Here is a 22,084-nt window from a genome sequence, read left to right on the forward strand (position 1 = left end):
GTACAACAACAAAACCGAAGCTTACTATTTGCATCTGCAGTATATGTATGCTTGGAGGAGGAAATGGCAACCCACTCCAGTATTCTTGCCTGGAGAATCCCAGGGACAGGGGAGCCTGGTGGGCTGTCGTCTGTGGGGTCGCAGAGTCGGACACGACTGAAGCGACTTAGCAGCAGTAGCAGCAGCATACATATGCTGGGAAATTACAACCATGATAGTCTCTCCCCAGTATATGCACGGAAAGGAGCAGAAAAGGCCACTGTAGGGTTCAGACACAAATCACACACCGGACTACTAGAATCTGTGACCTGTGCCCCAGAGTACTGATAATGGTCAAGTTCTCCAAACCTACTGGCAGCTTCCAGGAGCTCTGATCTTTGAAGATCTCCTCTCCTCTCCAGGCTGCTCTGGCTAAAGGTCACCTTGTGGCCCAGCTGGCTCAGCCAGTGCAGCCTTCCTTTGCCCCTCCCCAGGGCACCCCCTGCTCATCTTTTATGGGAGGAGGGTCCCACACAGAGCAGCATGTGGGATCTTAGTTCCCTGACCAGAGACGGAAGCTGGGCCCTCTGCAGTCAGAGTGTGGAATCCTAAGCACTGAGCTGCCAGGGAACTGACCCCTACTCACCTCTACGGTTCAGCTCAGGGGCTTCCGTGCTGGTCCACGGGCTAGGACTCGAGCTCGCGCTGCAGGAGGTGCCGGTCGATCCCTGATGGTGGAAGTACTTCCTGCCGAGTGCGTGTGTGCTCAGTCGCTTAGTCGTGACCAGCTCTGTGCCACACTATGGACTATAGCCCTCCAGGCTCCTCTGTCCACAGGGTTCTCCAGGAAAGAATACTGGAGTGGGTTGCTATTTCCTACTCCAGGCGATCTTCCCGACCCAGGAATCAAACCCATGTCTCCTGTGTCGCCTGCATTGGCAGCTGGATTCTTTACCACTGAGCCACCTGGGAAGCCCGCCGCATGCTGAAAGGTGTGGCCAAAACAAGTAAATAAAGATTCACCTCAGACCTCTTCCTCTGCACCCTCGCTACCTCCACCCCACCTCCCCTGCAGCCCCAGCACCTCGTTTCCATATTCCTAACATCAGACATTACACACCAGCATCTGAGTACCCGTCTGTCTCTCCCTTTTCAGATTGGGAGCTCCCTGAGGGCAGGGATCGGGCTTTATTCATCTCTGTGTCCAGTTCCTGTTGTGCCGTGAGGATCCTTTGCTCTGTGTGGAACTAATAAACCAGTTCATGTCCTCAGGGCTCTCCCCTGTTGCTTTGCAGATTTTTTTTGTATTCAGTTATGTTTGCATTTATTTGAGAAATTTTACATCAAAATCTTACAGGTCAACCAAAATAATATTTCTATTTTTCTCTAACAGTGCATCAGTAAAAGTACTGGCCCTGGGAAAATCCAGAAAGTACCCAAGGAAAATGCTTTCCTAACCAAGGACTTAACAGTTAGTATATGAGAGATTTTTTTGTGTTTTTCCTACTCTTTTCCTGAAGGTATTGCTTCTTGAGAGATCTGGAGTCAGAGGATCTGGCTTGCGGGTTCATTTCAGCTCCTCCTTTACAGTGGAAATTCTAACCTGTAGCAACTTCTTCTCTTCTGTGAGCCTGTTTTTTGTTTTTTTTTTTTCTTTGTTTTCTTTGTTTGTTTGTTTTCCCTCTGAAAATCCTTCAGAGATCATGATCAAAAAATATATTTGAAAGCTGTCTAATGTATAAAATGCTATACAAACACTGGATGCTGTTCTCTTTGACTCCTTTCTAAAATTCAAAGAGGAGGCTGAATTTCTGATCTCATCACTGCAACAAGAAGAGGACAGTTTTAGCCATGCAGTGCATTCTTCCAGCTTGTTTTAGGATATAATCTTCCTTTACGAAATAAATTCTAGCAAAAGAGTTGACTGGGCATGATTCCGAAAGGACTGATATCGTTGCTTGCTTCTGAGAAGCAGAACTGGGTGGATGGTGACTGGGGCCAAAGGGGGCAATTTGCCCCTCTACTATTTTTTTTTTAAGTGTGAAGTATAGTTAATTTCCATTGTGATGTTCGTTTCAGGTGTACAGAAAAGTGATTCCGTTATATATACATATATCTATTTTTTTTCAAAGTCTTTCCCCCTTAGGTTATTGCAAAATACTGAGTCGAGTTCTCTGTATGACACACTAGGTCCTTGTTGGTTATCTACGTGTATATAGTAGTGTGTATGTTTGCCCTGTACTGTTTGTTCTTTCGGATTTTGAACCATGAGATTGCAATACTCAAAAAACTGGTAGAATTTTTAAAAACCTTTTTTTTTTTTAAAGGAAGAAATCTTCCACTTGCACTTCTAGTGTCTCTCTACCATTTTTTTTTTTTTTTTTTTTTTGCCGCACTGCATGGCCCAATCCATGCCTCCTGCAGTGGAACCACAGAGCCTTAACCACTGGACCACCAAGGAAGTCCCTCTCCCTACTCTTTGTTTGTGTAACTGTATAAGGCAGGACACCATCCATCACAAGAGAGCAAGTGTGGGGAGACTTTGGGGTCACAGAGTCTCAGAGCAGGTGCTCTGTCAAAACTTGTCCTTCAGTCGCTAAGTCGTGTCCAACTCTCTGCGACCCCGTGGACTGCAGCACGCCAGGCTTCCCTGTTCTTCACTATCTTCCAGAGTTTGCTCAAACTCATGTCCACTGAGTCAGTGATGCTGTCTAACCATCTCAGCCTCTGCCATCCCCTTCTTCTCCTGCCTTCAATCTTTCCCAGCATCAGGGTCTTTCCCAATGAGTTGGCTCTTCCCATCAGGTGGCCAAAGTATCAAACTTAGAGCTGTCTTCACTGACATTCATGTTTAGCAAATGCGTCCATATTTTTCTTCAATAACTTCGGTGATTTAGGTTTGTTATAACTGTCGGGGGAGGGGGCTGGCAGGAGACAAGTCTTTGACGTCCTTTTCTCTCTTAGCAAGAGAATATTGACCACTTACTGGTCAATTTGAGGATGGAAGCACTCTTTGTGAAGGAGAATTTTAACATTCGATGGTTCGCTCAAGCAGGATTTGTGGAAAATATCAACAGCATCCTCAAAGAGTACAAGCAAAGCAGAAGATTATTGGTAACTATAACCACTTCCTATTTAAGCTTCTGATTTAAGCAAAGTACATGAGGCTTTGGTGTAATTACACCAATGGAAGTACTTTTCTTTCACATGTCTGAATTTCTAAATTCAAGTTCTTTATCAGGTCTCACCCGTTGTTCAGGTCTAACAATCCGCATCTATATTCTATTGGAAACTTGCCAATCGAATATTAAAAATTTTTGAGTTGACACTGATGACCGTTATGCTTGACACCAACTGAACATGATAGTGAGCCCCAGACTGAGTGTCACAGAGCCGTCTCTATAAGGGAAGATGTCAGGTCCCTCAATGGTCCATGTTTCACCTGGGTATCCATCTGGGTAGGTAGGAGGTAGGGAAGGCTGATGATTACTTTGATCTTTTCTGATTGGCCAGGGGATTTGCTGGTCATTTTAATTTTTTTTTTTTTAAGATTTTTGTTGTTGTTGTGGATCATTTTTAAAGTCTTTATTGAATTTGTTACAATATTGCTTCTGTTTTATGTTTTGGTTTTTTGGCCACAAGGCATGTGGGAACTTAGGTCCCCAGCCAAGGATTGAATCTGCGCCTCCTGCATTGGCAGGCAAAATCTTAACCACTGAATCAGCAGAGAAGGCCCTTCTGATCGTTTTAGCAATCACAACTTTCCGTAGATATTCTTATCTCCATATTCCAGATGAGGAAACCAAAGCTCAGAGAGATGGAGCAATTTCTTCAAGGTCACACAGCTAGTCAGGGATTCAGACTAGCTAAGATGCCAACTTAGCTTGAACGGCCGAACTGTGGAGCCTCCACAGCTCCATCTCTGAAGTCAGGTAAAGGCAGCACTTGCCCAGATCTTTGGATTTCTCACAGGGAGGCTTTCCCAAGATGAGAGTGAATATGACAGGAGAAAGCATTTAGAAAACTACAGTCCACGAGGAACAGGTGCCCTTAGGTTGCCATTGTGCATGGAAATACTGAACAAAAGCCAGCAGAGTTGCATTTGTAGCCTAAGAATCATACTCTCTGGAAAATGATGCCTTGTTGAGAATCAGTAAAAGATGTACCAATTTGCAAAAGAAACGATGATGCTTTTAAGCATCTGAGACACCCACGATGGCTGTCCTTGGAGACTGTCCTGAAGCACAGAGCAACTCAAGAGGTTAGACTAGTGTTGTCATCTGTGGGTCAACTTAGAACAACACCAAGTCAGAGTGGAGGTAGGACAAGACACCTTAAAGAGACCATGTGGTTTCTGATGAGCAAAACTGGACAGAATATGACAGAAGGAGTAAGCATACCTAAAGATTAAAGTGAGTCTGTCCATCCCTGGGGCGTTGGTGAGCATGGCAGCATAGAACAGCAAACACGACCGAGGGCAGTGTAGACAATGCCATGCCAGTGGCATTGAGCCAATGGCCCCCACAATCCCATTCCTTTAACAAAGCAAAGCCGGCCCTGTGCAGAGCCAGGTGCATTCAGCCACCTTGATCTATTGCCACTCAACAGTCCATTCATCCAACTCTCCTCACTCTGATCAAAGCTCATCAAACTATTTTCTATACGTGTCTGCCTTGAGGGGTAATATACCAAACACGTGCCCTTGGAGAGTCCTGAGCCCAGTGGCAACCCTACTTGTCATTATAAACGAGTAAACTACCAGCTCCTGCTTTGTACCCTGATAAGGTGGCTTCTCTGATGGCTCAGCGGGTAAAGAATCCACCTTCAGTGCAGGAGACGCAGGAGACATGGGTTTGATCCCTGGGTTGGGAAGATCCCCTGGAGGAGGAAATGGTGATCCACTCCAGTAGTCTTGCCTAAAAAATCCCATGGACAGAGGAGCCTGGCAGGCTACAGTCCATAGAGTCACAAAGAGTCAGATGCAACTTAGCACGCAGCACACAAGGTGAGCATCCCTACGCCAGGAGACAGATCCGCTCTTGGTGTGTGGGTGACACAGGCAGGTGAACCTGCCCAGTTGACCACCGGCCCTCACGTCTTGGTGAAGGCACCATGTGCCCCTCGGAGCCCAGCTCTGTGCATCAAGACTCAGTTCCAGTGTTGCTCTGCTGACTCCTACCCTCTCCATGCCCACCACCTTGGTCATCGCCATCACCCTGAGAGCCTGCCCCTGAGCAGACGAGATCATTCATGTCTACCACACCTTACCCAGCACCCCTGCAGGGCCTCTGCTCACTCCCTTCACAGCCTGACAAATAGTAATAACAATAGTAGTAGTACTAATAATGATAGCAGTAATCATGATAATCAACTCCATGTATGAAATTATGTAAGCTTTAAGCACATGGACACTCTGCCCATGGAAATTTCTTTTCTTTGGCATGATTTTTTTTTTAATTTAAAATTTTGAAAATTTGCCTTGCAAAATACCAAGCTTCAGTTTCACAACCATTTGAACCATTTCAAAAGAAATGACTTATTTGTCACCGGTATTTTTATTTCTGTTAGAAATAAACATTTGCTCACCAGTTATGAATGTAGTGAGCTTCTTTAGCATCCAAGCAAGTTTTTCAGCAGAGGAAATTTTTTTTTAATGGGTGTATTTTTTAAAAAACTAGAATAAATTAACTGGTTTAAAAAGGAAAAGATAATTCAAGACCAAGTTTAATCCAGAAACAACGTTCAAGAGGCAATAAATTAAGCACTTTCTAAGAGTAGACTAGAAACTCTTCTCTGTCTTTGCTGTCTTTACAGGGGTAACACTGCAAAGGTGAAATTGTAGTGTGTAATGCTCAAGTACTTTGCTTTTTTTTGTTTTTAAGTACTTTTAGGGTGCTCCTGAGCACAGTTTGCTGTGTCTTGTCCCCCATGCGCAGATCAGGACACATAGTTAGATGCTCATTAAACACCAAGAGAAAATGACTCTGGGCTCTTGATGAAGCAGTGAACCGGCCTGCGGAATCCTGAGACTTCAAAGGGCTGATCCTTGAAATAAAGATCTCGCTTAGCTACAGATCATTCAGAGGCCCTGTGTCATCCCTTTTCTCCTCTTTTAGCCGATCAAGATTTGCATTCTCGGTCCTCCTGCTGTGGGAAAATCCAGCGTTGCTGAAGTTTTAGCCAAATACTATAAACTGCACCACATTAAATTGAAGGATGTCATCTCTGAAGCCATAGCGAAACTGGTAACAATTTTAGCAACTTTATTGGGGATTTCAATAATTTAAAAATGCCTTTTCTTAGTCTTATAATTAAGAAGTCACTGATCTTCTGTGGCATCCTTCAAAGAGATTTGTTATTTTAACTGGAGTTTGTTGTCAGCCCCTATTATGAAAACACAGAATCCCGAAGGGTTTTCCTTCGTAAGCTGGAAGCATCTTTCATGGGTGGACTTTAAACTTTTGTCTGTCTCTAGTTGTTGCTCAAAATATATCTTGTATTCTCTCTGTTGACTGGCGGTTTTGTTATTCTTTTTAAAACTGTATAGTTGTACAATTTAAAAATTGTATAGTATAGTTGATTTATAATATTGTATAACTTACACATGTACAAAGTGATTTACAATTTTTAAAGATTATATTCCATTTACAGTTATTATAAAGCATTGGCTATACTCCCAGTGTTGTACAGTATACCCTTGTATCTTATTTTAGAAATAATAGTTTGTGCCTCTTACCTTTCTGCCCTTACATAGCCCCTCCGCACTTCCCTCTCCACATTGGTAACCACTAGTTTGTCCTCTGTATCTCTGAGTCTGTTTCTTTTTTCTTATATTCATTAGTTTGCTGTATTTTTTAGATTCCACATATAAGGGATATCATACAGTATTCGTTCTTCTCTGTCTGACTTATTTCACTTAGCATAATGCCCTCCAAGTCCATCCATTTATTGCAAGAGGCAAATTTTCATTATTTTTCATGGCTGGGTAGTATTCCATCATGTGATATAAATACATATCTGTTGATAGACCTTAGGTTGCTTCCCTATCTTGGCAATCATAAATAATGCTGCTGTGATTGAGGTGCATGCATCTTTTCAAATTAATGTTTTTATGGTTTTTGGATATATGCTCTTGTTTAGTCACTAAGTCATGTCTGACTCAACGATGCTTACTAGGTGGTGTCCGTGGGTAGAGAGAGTGTTGATTCTTAAGTGGTTCTGGCATTAGCACAGAAATAGATTACTCGTCTAAAAGAGAGTAAGAAACCCACAAGATGCTCATCCGTCTCCATAGATACAAGCATCTTGACCACTTTTGCATGCCTGTCCTTGAGTACCTCCCCTGTTTGGGTACCAGCCTTTTCCAGGATCATTTGCCACAAGGTTTAAGAGTAGCCAATCAATGCAGGACATCACGCTATTTGAATATCTTTGTGATATATAGGAGGCAATCATTACACCTAAGGATGTAACAGAAGGAGGAGAAGAAGAAGGTGAAGAGGAGGAAGAGGAGGATAATGTGGAGGATGCTCAGGAGCTCTTGGAAGGCATCAAGGAAAGCATGGACCAGAACGCAGGTAACCATTCTGTGATATTCTTGTAACAGTCATATTCTTGTGACAGTGATAGTCTTGTGACAGTTGGGTTTTGCCCTTGTTATAAAAACAACCTTGTGTTGTTGTTCAGTTGCTAAGTTGTGTCTGACTGTTCAGCCTCGTGGACTGCAACACTTTTGGCTCCTCTGTCCTCTACTATCTGCTGGAGTTTTTTCACATTCATGTCCATTGAGTTGGTGATGCTATCACATCTCATCCTCTGTTGCCCGCTTCTCCTGCCTTCAATCTTTCCCAGCATCAGGATTTTCCAGTGAATCAACTCTTTGCATCAGGTGGCCAAAGTATTGGAGCTTCGGCTTCAGCATCAGTCCCTCCAATGAATATTCAGAGTTGATTTAAGATAAAAAAAACTTGATGGGAAAGAACTACCTAAGTTTTAAAAAATTGTGTGTAGTCATCAGTCAGTTCAGTTCAGTTCAGTCGCTCAGTCATGTCCGACTCTTTGCGACCCCATGAATCGCAGCACGCCAGGCCTCCCTGTCCATCACCAACTCCCAGAGTTCACCCAGACCCACGTCCATCGAGTCAGTGATGCTATCCAGCCATCTCATCCTCTGTCGTCCCCTTCTCCTCCTGCCCCCAATCCCTCCCAGCATCAGAGTCTTTTCCAATGAGTCAGCTCTTCCCATGAGGTGGCCAAAGTAGTCATAAGTATTTGTAAAGCATCAAAAACTGTAATTAAACAGCAAAGGACATATCAGGAAAAAATATTTACCACCAAATATGACGAAAAGTTAATAGTTAATAAAATAATAAGAAAATCATTAAGTCCTGAATAGGAAAACATGGATGAAAAACTTGGGCCAATGATTCACTCATTCAGGAAGAAATACAAATAAACAGAAAAATTATCTCACTCACATGATAATTTTAACCAGTTTGTTGAACACATGCATTGCAGTTAAGTGTCCCTTTAAACGTAAACTCTGTACTCATTCTTCCCTTGCCCTGGAATGGAATTTCAGGCTGGTCCCACTGCAGCTTTTAGATAATAAGTAAATGGCGTCTCTGTTTGTTCATACTTTAAGAAGGTCATTCCAGCCAAATAATCATAAATGAGGTTTTGAAATGAGATGTCTTTAAGGAAGCTTGCCACCCAGGCAGGAAAGCATCAGCAGCAGTTAGAAAAATAGAAACCATTTCATCTTTACATAATTGAGATCCTCCATCAAACAGGTAATACTAGCATTGGCTGTGAAAGTGAAAGTCTCTCAGTCATGTCTGACTCTGCGACGCCATGGACTGAACTCTACAGGCCAGAGTACTGGAGTGGGTAGCCTTTCCCTTCTCCAGGGGATCTTCCCAACCCAGGGATCGAATCAGGGTCTCCTGCATTGCAGGCAGATTCCTTACAGCTGAGTCACCAAGGAAGCCCAAGAATACTGGAGTGGGTAAGTAAGTCAGTCAGTAAGTGAAGTCGCTCAGTCGTGTCCGACTCTTTGCAACCCCGTGGACTGTAGCCTACCAGCTTCTCCGTCCATGGGATTCTCCAGGCAAGAATACTGGAATGGGTTACCATTTCCTTCTCCAGGGGATCTTCCCGACCCAGGGATTGAACCCAGGTCTCCTGCATTGGAGGCAGACGCTTTAACCTCTATCCTTTCTCCAGGGGATCTTCCAGACCCAGGAATTGAACCAGGGTCTCCTGCATTGCAGGCGGATTCTATACCAGCTGGTACAGAAGCGTTGGCTATCGGCCAGTCCAAAGTGTCACAAGTGTGAACTCTCATCCAGTGGAGAGTTCCTCCCCTCCCATCCTATCAAGCGCCTTTGGTTTCTTTCCTCTTACTGACTCCTTCCACCTTGCTGGTGCCAGTTTCTGATCCTCCAAGGTTGGGCTGGAGCAAGTGGGGATTAGGGAACGAGGTATGTTTAGTCAGTAAGTCATGTCCAACTCTTGCAACCCCATGGACTGCAGCCAGCCGGCTTCTCCGTCCATGGGATTTTCCAGGCAAGAATACTGGAGTGGGTTGCCATTTCCTTCTCCAGGGGATCTTCCTGACCCAGGGATCGAACCTGCACCTCCTGTGTTGCAGGAAGGAGGACAAAGGTGCAAAAGGGCTCTCCCCTTGAGGACCGCCCACCGCCTTCCCCTGGGGCACAGCTCTGGGCTGCCGTCTGTCTCTGGTCTTCTGACACTCCCCGTACTGTCCCTCCAGAAGCTCTTCTTACAGCTATTTATCTTCAGGACTCCTCACCCTCCTCCCAACTCTGTTTTAACCCTCCACCTCCTCCTGGCCTGCCCCCAGGCCACTCCAGTCCAGTCTATAGGGCGGAGAATATGCTTTTTTCTGCATACACTGAGGGTTCACTTAAACCAGCTAGCTTTCTGAGTCTGGGTTTTTGCTTTGATGTAGGCCAGGTGGGGCCACACCTAGGTGGCTCAGAGGTTAAAGCGTCTGCCTGCAATGTGGGAGACCTGGGTTTGATCCCTGGGTCGGGAAGATCCCCTGGAGAAGGAAATGGCAACCCACTCCAGTATTCTTGCTTGGAAAATCCCATGGACGGAGAAGCCTGGTGGGCTACAGTCCACCGGGTCGCAAAGAGTCGGACACGACTGAGCGACTTCACTTTCACTTTCAGGCCAGATGGGGAGGAAATGAAAGTCAGAATCCCAGAGAGATTTCCCAGAGGTAAAGGAAATAACCCTAAACACTCATTGGAAAGACTGGTGCTGAAGCTCCAGCGCTTTGGCCACCTGATGCAAAGAGCCAACCTCTTGGAAAAGACCCTGATGCTGGGAAAGATTCAGGGCAGGAGGAGAAGGGGACGACAGAGGATGAAATGGTTGAATGGCATCACCGACTTGATGGACACGGGTTTAAGCAAACTCTGGGAGACAGTGAAGGATTGGTGTGCCACCGTTCACGGGGTCCCAAAGAGTTGGAGACAACTTAGCAACTGAACAACACTGAGCATTCACTTATACCAGCTGGTTATCTGAGTCTGAATTTTTGCTCTGGCTGGGCTGGGTGTGGAGGAAATGGAATTTAAAATCCCAGAGGTGAAGGGCAGAAAACACAGGTCAACACTTTAAGATATGACACTGCCCTTGCCTCGCCTGTTTCCTTTGTAGCCCAGTTGGTTAAGAATCCTCCTGCAATGCACGAGACCCTGGTTCGATTCCTGGGTCGGGAAGATCGCCTGAAGAAAGGATAGGCTACCCACTCCAGTATTCTTGGACTTCCCTTGTGGCTCAGCTGGTATAGAATCCGCCTGCAAGTGGGACACCTGGGTTCGATCTCTGGGTTGGGAAGATTCCCTGGAGAAGGGAATGGCCACCCACGCCAGTATTCTGGCCTGGAGAATTCCATGGACTGAATAGTCCATGGGGTCGCAAAGAGTCGGACACAAATGATCGACTTTCACTTTCACCTTCTTTGCCTCGCCTGTGACAGTGGGGAATCCCTATCTTGGTTTCAGAGTCTTGCAGTGTCCGGGCTCTTACCATTCAGGGGAGAGGAAGAAAGCAAAACAAGACATTCCATTGTGAGGACACCTGTGGAGGAAGCCTGGCAAGGCCACTTGGAAGGGTGGGGCCTGGGGTTTGTAGGAATCCACAGGTGACCGTGGTCATGTGTACATACGCTGTAAGCCTGGGGTCTAAGGCCAGAACCAGACAGACACGGGACAATGTTTATTGACAGGATCATATAGTTGGTCTTTGCAAAGACCCGAAAGTCTTATCCAATAACTTTGTGTAAACAGGGTGACATGAAGTACTGACTGGACTCTTGTCACGTCCCGGTGGGGGTGACCACACAGAACAAGAATTATGGTTGAGAGCAGTCATTGCGTCACCAAAGTTCAAGAAGGGCCTGTCCTTGGCAGGAGATTCTGTTCTTCCCACTGATGCTGTTGTTGCCATTCAGTCGCTAAGTCACGTCTGACTCTTTGCAACCCTATGGACTGCAGCACACCAGGCTCCTCTGTCCTCTGCTATCTCCCAGCGTTTGCTCACATTTATCACTCACTGAGTCAGTGATGCTATCAAGCCGTCTCATCCTCTGCCACCCCCTTCTCCTTTTGCCTTCAATCTATCCCAGCATGCAGGAGAGGCCAACTGGATTAGTAGCCAGGGTCTCCAGTTGGTGCTAGTGGTAAAGAACCCGCCTGCCAGTGCCAGAGACATAAGAGACACGGGTTCGATCCTTGGGTCGGGAAGATCCCCTGGAGAAGGGAGTGGCAACCTACTCCAGTATTCTTGCCTGGAGAATCTCATGGACAGTGGAGCCTGATGGGCTTCAGTGCAAAGGGTTGCAAAGAGTCGGACTGAAGCGACTTAGCATGCACAGGGAGGGAGGCAACCCTCCCCGCTGTCACAGGCCCACCCACCCGCTCACTTCTGACAAGATGGCAATAGTCCAGTCAGTCCCCCGTAACCCCAGGAAAGTGCTTTTTTCTTCAAGCTTGTTCAAAACTCCTTCCTATTCACATTTACCTGAAACTAGAACACAGACCCAGGTTACGTTTAAACAAAAGAAGACCTGTGAACCCATGGTGCAAACCTCTGGAAATTTCATAGCATGAAGAGGCAGAAGTCCTCACCTGACTCAGTGTGTCATCATTTGAGTCTAAGAACTCCAGCAAGACAGAACTCACAGTCCTGCAGGGAGGCACCTCCGAATTCTTATCGATTCGTGATTCCACTCCCGTTGATCCCTGACTATGCAGCCAAAATAAGGACTTGTTTAAACCACAGAATTCACTAACTAGTTCTAGATCCTTTTTGCATTGTGGATTTGTTGAATCTGGTTGGTGGGATTCCAGGTGATTGGCAGACTGGCCTTTTAACTTTTCTGTGGGTTTGAAATTAAAAAGTTGGGGACAGGGTGAGAAAAATATGTAAATGTATCAACTTTGTAGTGTCTCTACTGTGCATGCATGCTAAGACACTTCAGTCGTGTCCAAATCTTTGTGACCCACTAGCCTCTGTCCATAGCTTCCTCCAGGCAAGAATACTTTAGTGGGTGGCCATGCCCTCCTCCAGGGGATCTTCCCGACCCAGGAATTGAACCCTATTATGCATGGATTATTTTAAAGACCTTGTTGAACCTTTTTTTTCTTTTTCCTGTATTTTGGCTGCACTGCTTGGCATGCAGGATTTTAGCTCCCCAACTAGGGAACTAACTGGCGACTCCTGCAATGGAATTGCAGTCTCTCTTAACCACGGGCCCACCAGGGAAGTCTCCCCGCTATCTATGTTTAAACTGTCTTTAGCAGTTATAATTATGGGTTAATATTAGCATTTAAATATTACTGTTATTTGAAAGGCAGACTTAAAATTTAACAAAAAAAGAAAACAATGAAGCTGTGTGGTGTTTTAAGGCCTGGGCTTAAAAGGCCTTAAAAGGCAGGGCTGTGCTCATTTATTTTAAAGCAGAAGTAGCTGTCACCTTCCAAAATGCCCCGGGCCAGCCAAGGTCATGGCTGTATCTCCAGGAGGTCACAGTTCTCTAGAGAAAGGCACCTGGACTTGGCCCTTTGTGTACTCACATTCCATGGTTATCATAAACTGCTGCTCAGGGCTTCCCCGGTGGCACAGTGGATAAGAATCCGCCTGCCAGTGCAGAGTGTGCAGGTTCGATCCCCGGTCCAGGAAAATGCCACATGCCTTGGGGCAACTAAGCCTGAGCACCACAACTACTGAGCCCGTGTGCCACAGCTACTGAGGCCCACATGCCTGGACTTTGTGCTCCGCAACACGAGAAGCCACCGCAGTGAGAAGCCCGTGCACCACGGCGAAGAGCAGTCCCCGTTCGCCGCAACTAGAGAAAGCCCACGTGCAGCAACGAAGACCCAGTGCAGAAAATAAAGATAAAATAAACTGCTGCTCAAGCCCCCTTCTGGCATATTGAACGCTTAGTTCTGAAACAAACAGAACAAATGGCCAAGCTCATTGCCTGAAATAAACCAAGGGATGCCACAGAGGAGGCTGAAGCTAGATTTCTGAGTATGTGCCTTTCCTTATCAGGGAAGCTTTTGAGAATTGGAAATACTGTTTAAATAAAACTCATCTTTGGATATCAGTGGATCCTTGACATTTTTAAAATGTGGCTTTATTTCTTGACAGCACTGTGAACCTTACTGAAAAGGAATGTCAAATCACTTTGAGGAATTTCATTATGTTAAATAACATCTTTATCTTTTTGTCTCTGCCATAATATTTAAGTTTCTGAAAGACGCGATTATTTTCTGAATCAATTACCACCTAATGATTTGTGTGACAATGAAAGGTGGAAGAAAGGAGAGCTGTTTTCATTAGATCATCTCGTTGTCATTGAATAATAAAAAAGGCTTCAAATTATTTTATATTATACATCCACTGATAAGCTGAAAGTATAGTGCTGCCCTAGGAAGAGTTTCCGGAGAAGGCAATGGCAACCCACTCCAGTACTCTTGCCTGGAAACTCCCACGGACAGAGGAGCCAGGTGGGCTGCAGTCCATGGGGTCCGCTAAGAGTTGGACACAACTGAGCGACTTCCCTTTCACTTTTCACTTTCATGCATTGGAGAAGGAAATGGCAACCCACTCCAGTGTTCTTGCCCGGAGAATCCCAGGGATGGGGGAGCCTGGTGGGCTGTCATCTATGGGGTCGCACAGAGTCAGACATGACTGAAGCGACTTAGCAGCAGCAGCACCAGGAAGAGTTTCAGAGATCAGTTTCTAAACTCCCCAAACTTGCATTGTTGTTTAGTTGCTCAGTCCTGTCTGACTCTTGGGACCCCATGGGCTCTAGCCCATCAAGCTCCTCCATCCCTGGGATTCTCCAGGCAAGAACACTGGAGTGGGTTGCCATTTCCTTTTCCAAACCTTGCATTACCATAATGTATATATTAAGCCATATAAAGGCAGGGCTGTTTTTTAGAAGTGATAGCTGTTCAACAGTTAACAATGGAAGGATAGATGAATATTTTAGAGAAGTTACATCATACTGTCTTGGAGACACTGTGACAGTTTTTGGACAAACTCCTCCCTCCTTTGCCTCCCCAAGCAACTGCAGGAATCCCACATTCAAGGCTGGAGAGAAAACTGTCCAGTGGGGTCAAGGTCTGAAATGCCGACTGGAAGAGACAGGGAGCAGAGGGCTGGTACCTTTAAGGGTCAGGATCAAGCTTGATTTTTATTCAAAAGCAGCAAATATTTATTGGGCATGTGCTATTAATAAATCATGTGGCAGCAGGATGCATGAATACATCCCACTGAATTCTCACAATGGAAGCATTTTTTATTATGTATCAAAGCATAGAAGTATAATATCAAAATAGAATTGAGTAAACCCTGCCAGTCAGGGAGAACACTCTGGATTTCTCCACTTAACTGCTCTTTCAACTTCATCCAAAAGTTGTGACCACGGTTAAAAAAACAAATCTGAAAGTGCAGACATCAGCATTTGCCTCCACTCTTCCTTGCAGACGAGTTCCTTAGTTTCTCCTACTTTACAGGGCGTTAGAATTCATGTGTCATGGTTTAAATACAGAACCACATATTTTTCACTGTAATGCAAAGATAAGAGTTTTTCAGTAGTAATTTTGACGACACAAGAATTTTTGAGGTCACTTTAGAATGTAACCTGTATATGTAGAATATGACTGCATGGTAATTTTTTTTTTCTTTTTATCAGGTCGCCTGGAAGATCAATATATTATTAGATTTATGAAAGAAAAGCTAAAATCCATGCCTTGCAGGAATCAAGGTTACATTTTGGATGGATTCCCAAAGACCTATGATCAGGCCAAAGACCTGTTCAGCCGTAAGTGTGGGTGTTCCTTTTGTTTTGAATGTTTACATTCAGATAAGTTGCAACTTTATTGTTCAGAGTAATAACAGTCACAATTAAAAAAATCAGAGGGACTATATCTAAAATACAAGCTTTCCTCGTTACAGCTAGTTTTCATGAGTGACTCAGTTAAAACATTTACATTTTTGAGCTGTCCTTCATAATAATATGTAATGAATTCAATGATGTATATTTTGTTTTACTAGAAGAGGATGAGGAGGAGGAAGAAGAAGGCAGAGGCAAAATGTTTCCCTATGATAAACTAATCATACCTGGTAAGTTTAAGCTACTTCTCCAAGGTCATATTTAAAGGAACGTCATTTGATATCTCTTTTGTACCACAACAACATTTTTTATGTTGATAAAGTAGGTTTGTTTGTATCAGAAAAAAAGTAAAGCAATATCCTTAATATCAAATTCCAACCTAAAGAATGCACTGGGGGTAATGGATAGAGTCCCTATGAGAACATTCATATCTGCTGTTCCCTTCTGTGACAGAGCAGAAAAGTTAGCCAATCTGTTGGTGCCCTGACTTCCTTTCTTTTTTGTTTTTCTGTACTTTTTTAAAACTTGAGATATAGTTGATTTACAACATTATATAAATTTCAGGTATATAGCATAATACAGCATAGAGATTCACAATTTTTTTAAAAGTCTTTATTGACTATGTTACAACATTGCTTCTGTTTTGCGTTTTGGTTTTTCAGCCATGAGGCATATGGGATCTTAGGGATCAAACCCTCACCCCCTGCAGTGGAAGGTGAAGTCTTAACCACCAGACCATCAGGGAAGTTCTGATTCACTTTTTAAAAAATTTTTTCCTTTTTTTTTTTTTTTATTTAACAATGTTTTAAAATTGTGCTCCATTTGTAGTTATTACAAAATATTGCCTCTATTCCCTGTGCTCTACAGTGTCCTGGGGAGAGTTGTCAGTTGGTGAGACCGCCAGGGACTGGGTCACTGCCCTTCCTTCCTGCTCTGCTTTAGGTCCTGGCCATGCCATTGTCTTTTCTGGAAGACATCCAGAATCCAGAATCGAGACTGGGCAGGAAGAAGTTGCTCGGGTCCCTAACCACCACAAGTTTATCCTTTTAGGTATTTACCCAGAGCTCTCACAACATACCCTTGAAAGAGAAGTATCAACAATGTGTCCCATGAAAAAGGATTTGCTGAGTACCTAGCAGGCATTTCTTGTGACTCCGCCATCAACTTTAAAAGTTTTTTCCTTCTTCTTTTTTTTTTTTTTAAGTCAGTTTGCATGAGGTTTAACCAAGTTCCGGTCATATGATATATACAAGAATAGCTATTTTCTTAGCCCAGGGATGTAGCTTGGAAGAGGCTGCTCACTGTGTCAAAGTCCCCGAGAGAGACAATTCACAGCTGTACTCCTTTCCTCCTCCTGGCCCAGGCACAGCTTGTGATGAAGCTTCTGGAAGCAGAGACATCAGGGAGCAGTCATCCTCAAGGATGGATATATACTGTTTGCCTGAGGCAGGATCACAAAATGCCAGAGGAATGGGTTCTCTTAGGTTTCCCATTAATTTCTGTACTTGCCTCCAGAAAGGTTAAAAAGTAAAGTCGACTGGTCTAAATAAGCCCGTCTGTCCAGTTTATGAGACTTTAGCACTTCTGGGCGATAGGCATTCATTCTAAACCCCATGGTAAATCCTCCTGTTCTCCCTGAGGCAGCTGGATAAAATTCAGCTCAACCCACCATCTGCCATGTAACAGGCAGGACACGCGAGGGGAGCTTATTGAGTTTCTCCATGAGCTTGGGAGGCAAGAATTACTCCCTTGTTTACCGGATCCCAAGCCTGAAGTCCAGAGACTGATCCAAGCCCTCTTCGCTGGTAAATGTGAGGGCTTGAATTCAGATTCATATCTTCTCATGCCACTGCCTCCAAAAACCAGAGCGAATGAAACCCCTCCCTAAGATAAGAAAATGGAAACACAAGAGGTAAAAAGATATGCAGTTCTTAGTCCTGATCCACGGGGCTGCTCCCTGCCGGGTATGGTCCAAACACGTCCATGATGAAATCTCTTTGGAATGTCTAGTCTGTTCTTTTCAATTAGCCCCCCTCCCCCCTTTTTAAAAAGAAATTGTCATTAGTTTCTCTCTTCCTGAAAAAAATCAGATCATTGTCTCATTTGAACTGTGAGATTTTAATTAATGGAAATGACAGAGACATGAGAGGCTAATGCCATTGAAAGAAGAATTTATTCCTCATATTTCCCCAGAGACGGGAGTGTGGGAACCATCCAGGGCCACTGGGAGAAGCACCAGGGTTGGTCAGGAGGCAGGGGAAAGTCTAGGACTCAGCCTCTCTTGAGATTACTGTGGGAAAGGCAGGGGATTGACTAGTGGAGTAGTTGCAGTGGGCTTTGGTCTCTAGCTGCCTGGCCCTGGCCCTGGGATGAGTAAAGGCAGGAGAAATACTGACTTGGTGTGTAAGTTACATAAAAGGGGCGGTTGGCTTGCATACGTGAAGTGTGCACTGAGGGGTGGATGAAATGCTCACTGTCATTAATAATGATCCATGTGTCAAATATTCGATAAGCACTGACTGTGTTATACTGAACATAGATGTTTCATAGCATGAAGTGAGCAAATAGGTTGATCGATGAAAAATTAAAGTCCCAGGGAAGTCCCTGTTTATATTAATTTGGCAAATTGGCCATCAGAGCATTTTGCTCATAGCTGTGAGTCTCTTTGGGAAATGGTGATATTGTGCTGGAAATGTGTCAAGGTGACAATTGACTGAGCAGCTGACAACAGATGTATCACAGGGTTATTAGAGATTTGGATTGACAATTTCTCCTTTTTAATTTTTGGCCATGCCACATGGCTTGTAGGATCTTAGTTCCTTGACCAGAGATTGAACCTGTCTCTTGGCAGGAGAAGTGTGGAGTCCTAACCACTGGACTTCAAGGGAATTCCCAATTTTTGCTGTTTTTATTGAAAAGAGGAAAGGAAGGAAAGCAGAAAGGAAGAAACGGAGGAAGGGAAAGAAAAACAATAGATTTTACAAGATGCCCATTAATTGGGCCTCCCAGGTGACTTAGAGGTGAAGAGTGTGCCCAGTGCGGGAGCCGCTCCCTGGGTGGGAGAGATCCCCCGGAGGAGGAAATGGCAACCCACTCTGTTGTAGCCACGAGTTCCAGGAAACAAACTCACTCAGAAGGACAATGCAGATAGTGGAGTGCAGTTTATTACGCCAGCGGGCCCAAGGCAGAGTCTCCTCTTAGCCAAGGACCCGTACCAGTTTTTGTGAAAACCTTATATACCCTAAATGTACTTGCTCAAACCCACCTCCCCAAATTCCTTGAAACTAGTCTGGACAAGGTAAAAAAGAGATACGATCAAAGTTAACCAATGATTCACGTGTCACTGCTACTGCTACTAAGTCACGTCAGTCGTGTCCGACTCTGCGACCCCATAGACGGCAGCCCACCAGGCTCCCCCATCCCTGGGATTCTCCAGGCAAGAACACTGGAGTGGGTTGCCGTTTCCTTCTCCAATGCATGAAAAGTGAAGAGTGAAAGTGAAGTCGCTCAGTCGTGCCAGACCGTTAGCGACCCCATGGACTGCAGCCTTCCAGGCTCCTCCGTCCAAGGGATTTTCCAGGCAAGAGGACTGGAGTGGGGTGCCATTGCCTTCTCCATCATGTGTCACAAGACTAGATAAACAGTAGACATTTATCAATAGGACTGTGGTCATATCCCGATAAACATAATGGAATTTATGACTTTGTTCTGTTACAGAGATAATTAGTGTATTCTTTTAGGCAACAAGTACAAGTCCTGAGGCTCTTTTATCCAGGGGGTCTGGTTTCCCATTGGTATGCCGTTTCTATAGACACCGGGCACAAAGTTCAGAGTGCAGTGGGAGGGTGACCATGCGTGTAGCCTAATGTTCTCAGCCTGGCCTAAGATGGAGTCCAGCTCTGTCTGTTTCCTCCTTCAACTCCAGTATTCTTGCCTAGGAAATCCCATGGACAGAGTGGGCTACAGTCCATGGGGTCGCAAAGAGTCGGACACGACTGAGCGACTGAGCACGTGCGCATGGGCTTCACTGGGGGAGTGGTCTCTGGAAACATGGTGATTTGTATCTGTCCTCCACCAGAGGCAGCAAGAAGGCCAATTGGCCAGACCCTCTGTGGCAACAGGATTTCCCAGCCAGTAACCAGACGTCTGGGTTGAGCAGTGGCGGGTCTGCCAGCACCTGCTTGCCGGCTCCAGGGCCCCTGTGTGAACTCACGAGCTCCTTCTCTCCAGAGTTCGTGTGTTCACTGGATGCGTCCGACGAGTTCCTCAAGGAGCGGGTGATGAACCTCCCCGAGAGCATCGTGACAGGGACCCACTACAGCCAGGACCGGTTCCTCCGGGCTCTGAGCAACTACCGGGACGTCAACACCGAAGACGAGACTGTCCTCAACTACTTCGACGAACTTGAAATCCACCCAATCCATATAGGTACGAAATAAACTCAAGGATAAAGTGAACGTGGAGCACCACTGCCCAATGTCTGCACCCCCAGCCAGCCTGGGGCATGCCTGTCATAGGGCTGGGGGAGCAGAGGACAGTACAAGTGTGTGTCTAGGGCCCAGGACGTCACAAGAAAAGACAGGGGAGTTGTCTACTTGAGGATTTAGTGGAGTGGGTGGGGAGTGTTAATGTTGTATGAAAACGTGGATGTATTACGAAGTTGAATGCCAAATGGCATTATTTATTTTACCAAATTGGCTTTTATTTTTATTTTAATGAATGAGGCAATTGATTAACCCGGTATCGTTTGTTGTAAAGCTTCTTGTTGGCAGCTGCCACCTGTGTGTGATTCTGTCCCTGTCTCTATGTCCACGAGGTCAGTTTGTGGCCCCCATCCTGGTCCTGTTCTACCAATTTCAGTCTCTCCAGGGCTTGGAGGACCCGGCGGGCCACACTCTTGGAGCCTCTGCCGAAGTAGCCGGGCATGACACCATTCTCTGATGCTCCCCCACCCCCCCCACCCCCGACAGATCTGGGTTTCAGAGCCAACCCCGGTGCCAGCCCGGAGGTACAGGTGCCGGGCTGTGGCAGCTGCTCATGCAGAACCACTTCTCATTGTAGGGAGCAAGCTCTTTATGTTTGGCCAGCTTGACCGTGTCCACCCATTCAGGGACTTTCAGCTTCCTGGACCTCTTAAGGAAGGCTGCTGGAGTTCTGATGCACTTCTGCGGCTTCACGTCTTTTATAGTAACTCCAGGCACGATTCGCCCTCTGCACTGCTAGCCAGGGGAAAGGGGGATTTTTAAAAAATATTTGATTTATTCATTTGGCTACGCTGGGTCTTCGTTGTGGCATGTGAGATCTAGCTCCCTGACCAGGGATCAAACCCAGGCCCCCCTACATTGGGAGCGAGGAGTCTTAGCCACTGGAACATCAGGAAGTCCCCAAATTGGCATTTTTTTAAGGGTACTTAAAGTTACATGGTTTGCTGCCAGCTGCATTAGGCCATTTCCCCAGCATCCTTGGGAGCTGCCTTCTGTTCCCATAGCATTGCACTGGTGTTCTTCACAAAGCCCCTCCTGGCCTTTAGACTGGCCAACTCACCCCTGGTTGCTGTTGTTTGTTGTTTCATCACTAAGTTGTGTCTGACTCTTGTGACCCCATGGACTGCAGCACGCCAGGCTTCACAATCTCCCGGAGTTTGCTCAAACTCATGTTTATTGCGGAGAAGGCAGTGGCAACCCACTCCAGTACTCCTGCCTGGAAAATCCCATGGACGGAGGAGCCTGGTAGGCTGCAGTCCATGGAGCGCTAAGAGTCGGAATGACTAAGCAGCTTCACTTTCACTTTTCACTTTCATGCATTGGAGAAGGAAATGGCAACCCACTCCAGTGTTCTTGCCTGGAGAATCCCAGAGACAGGGGAGCCTGGTGGGCTGCCATCTGTGGGGTCACACAGAGTTGGACACAACTGAAGCGACTTAGTAGCAGCAGCAGCATGTTCATTGAGTTGGTGATGCTATCTAACCATCTTATCCTCTGCTGCCCCTTTCTCCTCCTGCCTTCAATCTTTCCCAGCATCAAGGTCTTTCCAATGAGTCAGCTCTTTGCTTCAAGTGGCCGAAGTAATGGAACTTCAGCTTTACCATCAGTCCTTCCAATGAATATTCAGGGTTGATTTCCTTCAGGATTGAGGGGTTTGATCTCCTTGCTATCCAAGGGACTCTCAAGAGTCTTCTCCAACACCACAATTCAGAAGCATCAGTTCTTCACCTCTCAGTCTTCTTTATGGTCCAACTCTTAGTCCATACATGACTACTGGAAAAACCATAGCTTTGACTAGACAGATCTTTGTTGGCAAAGTAATGTCTCTGCTTTTTGGTATGCTGTCTAGGCATTAACTCACTCTTAGCTACTCAGAAATCAAATAGCTCTTCATCGCATTCCTCCTGTTTCCTGTAAACACTTAACTCAGAACTGAGCACCCAGCAAGCATGCAGTGAGCATGCTGTCTCATCAGCCTCACCGCAGCCTCATCGTTGCTACCTCCAGATCCTTTCTGTTGTGGCTGGTTTCTCCTCCTCTTGGCTCAGTGAACCACTGAACTTCCTTTCTGGTTTTCTGGATCCTGACACCTCTGCTTCCTCTGGGTTTGCTGAAAAAAATTGCTAATCTGATGGCAGCTTAGTGCCCAGGTTGACCTTTGGGGCCTCCCAAGGCCTCT

The 22,084-nt window shown here is 45.5% G+C and overlaps 1 protein-coding gene and 1 pseudogene across 1 annotated transcript in view; one reads left to right on the forward strand and one right to left on the reverse strand.

Moving 5' to 3' along the window:
• Nucleotides 1-22,084, forward strand: part of AK7 (adenylate kinase 7) — a 69,774-nt gene that overhangs the window by 41,993 nt on the left and 5,697 nt on the right. The window contains exons 9-15 of the mRNA XM_061395257.1: nucleotides 1,373-1,450; nucleotides 2,944-3,093; nucleotides 6,096-6,224; nucleotides 7,424-7,556; nucleotides 15,221-15,349; nucleotides 15,583-15,651; nucleotides 19,652-19,849. Of these exons, the coding sequence (XP_061251241.1) occupies nucleotides 1,373-1,450; nucleotides 2,944-3,093; nucleotides 6,096-6,224; nucleotides 7,424-7,556; nucleotides 15,221-15,349; nucleotides 15,583-15,651; nucleotides 19,652-19,849 (886 nt within the window). The remainder of the gene's footprint in view (nucleotides 1-1,372; nucleotides 1,451-2,943; nucleotides 3,094-6,095; nucleotides 6,225-7,423; nucleotides 7,557-15,220; nucleotides 15,350-15,582; nucleotides 15,652-19,651; nucleotides 19,850-22,084) is intronic.
• LOC133234709 (small ribosomal subunit protein eS19-like) lies at nucleotides 20,052-20,862 on the reverse strand (annotated as a pseudogene).

Source organism: Bos javanicus, chromosome 21, assembly GCF_032452875.1.
Source record: "Bos javanicus breed banteng chromosome 21, ARS-OSU_banteng_1.0, whole genome shotgun sequence".
Classification (NCBI taxonomy): Eukaryota; Metazoa; Chordata; class Mammalia; order Artiodactyla; family Bovidae; genus Bos; species Bos javanicus.